At 31.7% G+C, this 5,995-nt stretch overlaps 1 protein-coding gene and 1 long non-coding RNA gene across 10 annotated transcripts; one reads left to right on the plus strand and one right to left on the minus strand.

The window, feature by feature from the left end:
- Window positions 1–247: 247 nt before the first annotated feature.
- On the plus strand, window positions 248–4,944 carry LOC107892020 (DNA-directed RNA polymerase III subunit 2). Of its 9 annotated transcripts, none has more exons than XR_005918578.1 (9): window positions 248–391; window positions 628–732; window positions 828–938; window positions 1,761–1,877; window positions 2,301–2,392; window positions 2,553–2,684; window positions 3,761–3,899; window positions 4,020–4,108; window positions 4,275–4,944. XR_005918578.1 is itself a non-coding variant. In XM_016816984.2 (8 exons), the coding sequence occupies exons 2-6, from the start codon at window positions 709–711 to the stop codon at window positions 4,022–4,024; spliced, it is 396 nt and encodes a 131-aa protein (XP_016672473.1). In that variant the 5' UTR covers window positions 248–391; window positions 628–708; the 3' UTR covers window positions 4,025–4,108; window positions 4,215–4,289; window positions 4,367–4,944. The 9 variants fall into 9 exon arrangements, 5 of the variants coding, with proteins under 5 accessions (XP_016672473.1, XP_016672474.1, XP_016672471.1 ...); XR_005918579.1 differs by having other exon boundaries at window positions 2,301–2,367; XR_001682413.2 differs by lacking the exon at window positions 2,553–2,684.
- LOC121221148 (uncharacterized) lies at window positions 3,760–5,422 on the minus strand. The gene is made up of 2 exons (XR_005918580.1): window positions 5,046–5,422; window positions 3,760–4,722 (listed from the first exon to the last, which is right to left on the minus strand). It is a non-coding gene; the product is annotated as an uncharacterized lncRNA (long non-coding RNA).
- Window positions 5,423–5,995: the final 573 nt, after the last annotated feature.

A 5,995-nucleotide genomic window follows, 5' to 3' on the forward strand; every position in this document is an offset into this window, starting at 1 on the left:
GATAATTCTAACTTAATAATTAATTACAGCCATTTAATCAATTGTTTTTATTAAAATATACAATATTTATTTTTAGAGTACTTAATTTTTTAATAAAAATCCAGTTTATAAAAAATAGTTATAATAAATATTTTATAAAATCACATAACTAATAATTTTTAACAGACAAAATAAAAAATTTTTACCCGAGCGTGTCGAAACATTTTACTTTAAAAAATGGGTGCCATCTTATCCCTAAATTCCCGCTCAAACCCCAAATTTCCCCCTAAAAATATTCACCTCAGCACACTATTACTCCCTCAGCTCTGCGCGAAACCTAAAGCAGTGCCTCCCAAAGCAGCTAAATCCCTAGAAACAACGAACTTGCCTTCAACCTTCTTCTTCAAACCAGGTCCCCCTCTCTCTCTTGCTCTCTCTTTGCTTTTTTGCCTGATTTTTTTTGTTTTTTCTTAGAAAAAAATTGTTTGCGTTTATTTGCATTTTTCACTTTCTCTTCTGCATTTCAGTTATGTTTTCTGTTCGTTTACTCAGAAAATGATACCACTTTTTTCTCTCTGTTAATTTATGTTAGTTCTGCTTGATCCTTCCATTATAACCTAGATTTTGTCTCTCTCTCTTGTATTGTAGCTTTTGTGTGAGCTTGACATCATTAATAAAGGCCTTCAATGGACCCTTTCTACTGGAAACCTTCATATCAATCGGTTCAGAATGCAGAGTAAAGGCGTGACACAGGTATTTATTATCCTCTTAGCTGGTTTCTATTTATCCATTTTTCATCTGTATTTTCTTAGTACAACATAAATTGATGGAAAATCTTTCACTGATAGATTCCGGGGAGGATGTCCTTTATTGGAACTTTGGGCTTTATGACAAAAGTCTCACAACAGTTTGATAAGTCTCGAAAAGTAGGTGGACCAAGGGCCTTGCATCCTAGCCAGGTGAGTGTGATGTCTGCGGTTGCATTCAAAATACTTTAATATGGATTATTTAGGAATTGTTACTTAAGCTTTTGCAGTCTGTTACTGTTTTCTGTATATTTATTTTTTTCTCTTAATTCTTTTCTGTTCCTTTAACTTCTATAGTGGGGAATGCTTTGCCCTTGTGATACTCCAAAAGGGGAAGGTTGTGGACTAGATAAAAACTTGGCCCTAACGACTCTTGTTACAACTGATGAGGACGAGGGTCCATTGTCTGTGAAGTCGTTGTCATAGGAATAACATCATTCTAAAGTAATTAGCGAGGAGATATTTCCTGTTGATATCAGACAAGTCTTTGGTCCTAAAATATAGAAGTTCTTATTTGCTATGGGAAATCCGTTGAGCAACACGATACTACTATATCAAATGCTAGGGATGTTTTCAGTATGGTTCAGATTCTAGTACCGTGTCAACTCTAACAACTTCAAACTTCCATGTTTCTTAACGTGTCATATCTGTTTTCGGGATGGCTACTTGGTCCGTAGTTTTATCACATTAAGTAATTTCTAATCAAACTAGAAAATATCTGTGTAGCTTAAAGCAATTTGATATTAAGAAAAATTTTCTTTCCGAGGAGTAATATATATTTCTTGAAATACTTTGACGGAAAATAAAGTACGATGGGATGGATGTTGAATATTTACTATGAGAAAAGAACCAAAAAACAATTTATGTATATTTTAACTGACGCATGCAATGGCTTAGTCCTTAGCTATATGCCTAGTGATATCATTATCCTGCCTATGTTCACATTTTAAATTCATTGTATTGTTTCTATTGTAGTGCTATTGCTTGGGGGTTGAAGACATGGAGCTACTATCAGGAGAAGAGCTTCATACGCCAAATTCATTCCTAGTTATGTTAAATGGGCTGATTCTTGGCAAACATAGAAGGCCACAGGTGCTTTTGGTGTTCCTTTGATGCCTAAAAACATCAATATACATATATGAAAGTCTCTCAATTCAATTGAAATATTATTTGAAACTGGTTTAATGCCTAAAACATCGATATACATATATGCTGTACATTGTGGTTCTGGGTAATTTCAGCTGTTCCATTTTACGGAGCTACATGGGAACAGTAAGTAATCCGAAGTGTATTCATTTCTTTCCTTGCAAGAAACCATGCTGTACATTGTGCAATTCTTCAATACTTGGTTTTTTCTAAAAGGTTTTATAAATTTGTTTCCAATGTTGTGATGATTTCATGATATGTTTGAGGTTTTTTAAGTATGTTGCTTCCCTCCAATGCAGGTTCTTTTTGCATACTGGTCAAGTTTTTAGCAGTGCTGATCCTTATGTTGTTTTCTTTTTGTGTTTTCAGCTATTTCACCAATACGCTGATCCTTCTCGTAGTTAATGGGCCAACTGAGGGTCTTGCTCTGATATATGTAATACTTTTTGACACAATTTTTGGTACAAAAATCCATTTGATTCCTTCTTTTATTATTAGGGGTTAATATACCATTTAGTACCTGAATTAACTAATACTTAATTTGGTACAAAAATTAAGTATCATCTAGTACCCTTATGATTATTTGTAATAATACACTCTGTTCTTGCACCTTTTTTACAGCTGAGCTTCTTATGTTTGAAATGCGAGAGACAAAAAGAAAAATATCTTCGTTGCCTTTTAGCCTTACTTAATCTGATTTTTTGATTCCTTTGCAAATCAAATTTCTAAGCTTTTGATCTCTGCTTCAAACAGGTATACATAAAAAAAAACTTTTTTTCTTCAGTTTTCTCATTGTTTTATTGTGTTTACTTGGTTTTAACTTTTTGCTTGCTTTTGAGTCTTAGATCTGCTATATTTTTTCAGTGTTTGATCATTTTGTTCCTTGTTTTCACTTTAAAATCCCTTTATTCATGATTTATGCTAACCTATTTCTTTGATTCTCTGTTTCCAAAGTTAATGGAATCTCTTAACTTTAACTATTAGTTCAAAAGTTAATCTTTTTCTATGCAAAGAACAAGCATGGGGTTTTCTTTAAATTGATTTCCTTGATTTTTTTTTTACACTTAAATTATTTTCTTTGCTTGCAAATCTTTTTTTTATTAAAATTTCCATCTAATTTTTGAGTGCTGGGAAATTAAAACATCATGAGGCACCATCCAACAGCTCAATATTTTTTATCTCATATTCTCTGAATACCATAGCACAGTGGCTAGGATGGCTTGCTAAATTTTCTTAAACCTCTGAACTTCCTGTACATTGATGAATTTCTTGCCACATTTTTGTGTGGAAAAATTCTTCTTTTTAAATTTGAAAATAAAATAAAATAAAATAAAATACAAACCAAGTGTTGAAAGAAGTAGTCCAGCAAATTAACAATTTAGAATCTAGTTGTATCTTTTTCAGTTAGTATACTTGTATTACTTGAAATCTTTCGAAGGATTGTTATGAGAGAATACTTTATTGGGTTGTGTTCTGGATCAAGATCTTCACTTCTGCTTTAACATTTAGTTCTATTGTATTCTTTTATTGGAAGAACTAGAAAGAAATGCAGCATTGTTTTATTGTTTCAGTCATTAAAATTGGCATATATACAATTGTGAATTTTGAATTCTACTGTCTAATATATCGTAAAATATGAAGGTATAATGTGTCTCTGCCCTTTTCAGACCTTATTTTGTTGCAAGAGGATTATTATGACCATAACATATTACATATATACAATAATTCGTATTATTTTTAATGCACCTCTGATGCCTATGAACTTAGACCAGCTTGTGAAGTTGTGATGCAACAGTGTATGTGAATAAATTTTCATCACTTGCTTTCAGGTGGTTGAAAATTATAAAGATTTTGCATTCTTAGACTATGCAAGAGTTGGTAGGGCATTGGCCTTATACGAGGTTGGAAACGAAGAAGAAGCTTTTGTAGAGATGGAAGATGTTTCAATATCTTTAAAGGGATATCCAGGTGCTATATTAGAGTTCAAATTTATTGAACATTGAAGATCAAGTAGCTTTTATTGGGGATTTGTTTTAAATCAATTTGGAGTCAAAATTTGAACTGTTGAATGTTGTGCTTCCATTTCAGGTTAGCTTGAGTGCCTTTGCTTTCTTGTTCTCTGAGCTTCTTCAGTACAATCAAACTCGGGTTGACAACATTGCTGAATTAGAAAGAAGGTACTTTTTCTTAATGTTTTATAGTTGAATATCATCATTGCTGACTGATCTTGAGATCTGATTATTTCACATTAAAGCTAATATTGGGATTTGGGATGATGCTTAGTTCAGTAAATGGCTCTTCTATTGTCAATGAATCTAATATCTTTCATGGAAAATGGATCAGGCTGGAGGATGCAGGGTATGCTGTTGGGGCTCGAGTTCTTGAACTTCTATGTTGTTGGGGTTTATCTGATCATTTGATTTTGCATCCTTTAGATATTGAAGGTGTAGTAGAGGATTCAATCTCTTCAAGCTGGAAAAGCCAAGGCTTAGCACTTCTTCAAGTGGAGTGTTATTTAATGTTGCATTCCATGGTCGTTTATCTTAGTCGGAACTTGAATTTGGTGTTATTGATGTAATACCCAATTATTGCCTGGGGCCCAAAATCCTAAGGCCCAATAAAGCCAAACCAATAACACTATGCGGCCCAAAATTTTCAAGGTCACAGAAACCCTAAGAGGCTGATGGTTTCGATGCCGCAACTACCTATGTTCAGCAAACCGTTCATTGAGCCACGTCTTTGCTCGCATGTTCGGCAGTTTCCTCAAGGCCCGTTTCCACGTTCGTTCCACCTGCAAATAAACCACGAATCACAACACAACAGGCAAGGGATAGGAGTTAATTAATGGTTATTAGTTTTGGGTATAAGAGGCTGATTCTAAACTGATTTTGGAGAGACAAATATTGTGAAGAAAATATTGAAGAAAAAACAAAAACCAAGAATCAAAAAGATTGTATTGAAGAGAATATTGAAAATAAAAAACAAAGAAAAAAAACAATTTTGAAGGTACTTAGTTTCGTTTTTCTTTTCCTTTACTGTTTTGTTCTTTTTTATTTTCTCTTGTTTTTTTTTAAACAAATAAACGAAGCAAAGAAGAAGAGGAAAAGTTCTTACCGGTGGTGGCGCGCTGTCAAGGTGCCGCCGTCGTTGTGGCCGATTTGAAATGGAATTGGAACGGCAGAGAAAGAGGGGAGTTGCGGCGCATCCGTCAAAAGGCAGAAGAAAAATGATTTTAGGGTTTTAAAATTGGCTTTTATAGGGCATTCTTAAAATGGATAATTTGTGCAATTGATCCCTTTTGTTTTTGTAGTGATTTAAAATTGTTTTATTTATTTATTTTATTTTTTTAAATTTCGCAAAATATTTTACTACTGTTTCAATTTGGTTTGTGTTGTTGTGCAGCGTTTTGGAAGATGGGATTAATTTCCCTTTTAATCCTCCGCCTGTTGCGTGCATTTTAATTTAGTTCTTTTTAGTGTTTTATATCTTTAAATTTAGCCTTTAAATTCTATTTATTTTCAATATTAATCCTTAATTTGTTCTTGTTTTTTTTAATACTGTTAAATCGTTTATTACTATATTATTATTAGCATTTATTATTATTGTTATATTATATTATTATTATGCATATATTATATGCGCATTTATGTGATAATATTTTAAACACTTTTTATATACTTTATTATTACTATTATTTTATATATATACGTATATACATTTTATTTTATAATATTCATACGTTTCCCATATTTTATAATCTATATATGTTTATACATGTTTTTATGTATATATATATTCATATATTATTCAAAACTTTTATAAATATATTTTCCATATATTTTTATATATACATATATACCCATATTTTCATAATTATTAATATATTATGCTTACGTTCTTATTTTTATGACAACTCATTATATTTTATGATTATGTTCTTTTTATAATTTTTGTATACATATATAGGTATATTTTAAATTGAAGTAATGATTTCATGTTACGCGTTAGCATTTTATCATACTTTTAAAGAAAAATCTATTTTGGCTTCGTCAAAGCATTAAAAT

This window comes from Gossypium hirsutum, chromosome D09 (genome assembly GCF_007990345.1).
Source record: "Gossypium hirsutum isolate 1008001.06 chromosome D09, Gossypium_hirsutum_v2.1, whole genome shotgun sequence".
Lineage (NCBI taxonomy): Eukaryota > Viridiplantae > Streptophyta > Magnoliopsida > Malvales > Malvaceae > Gossypium > Gossypium hirsutum.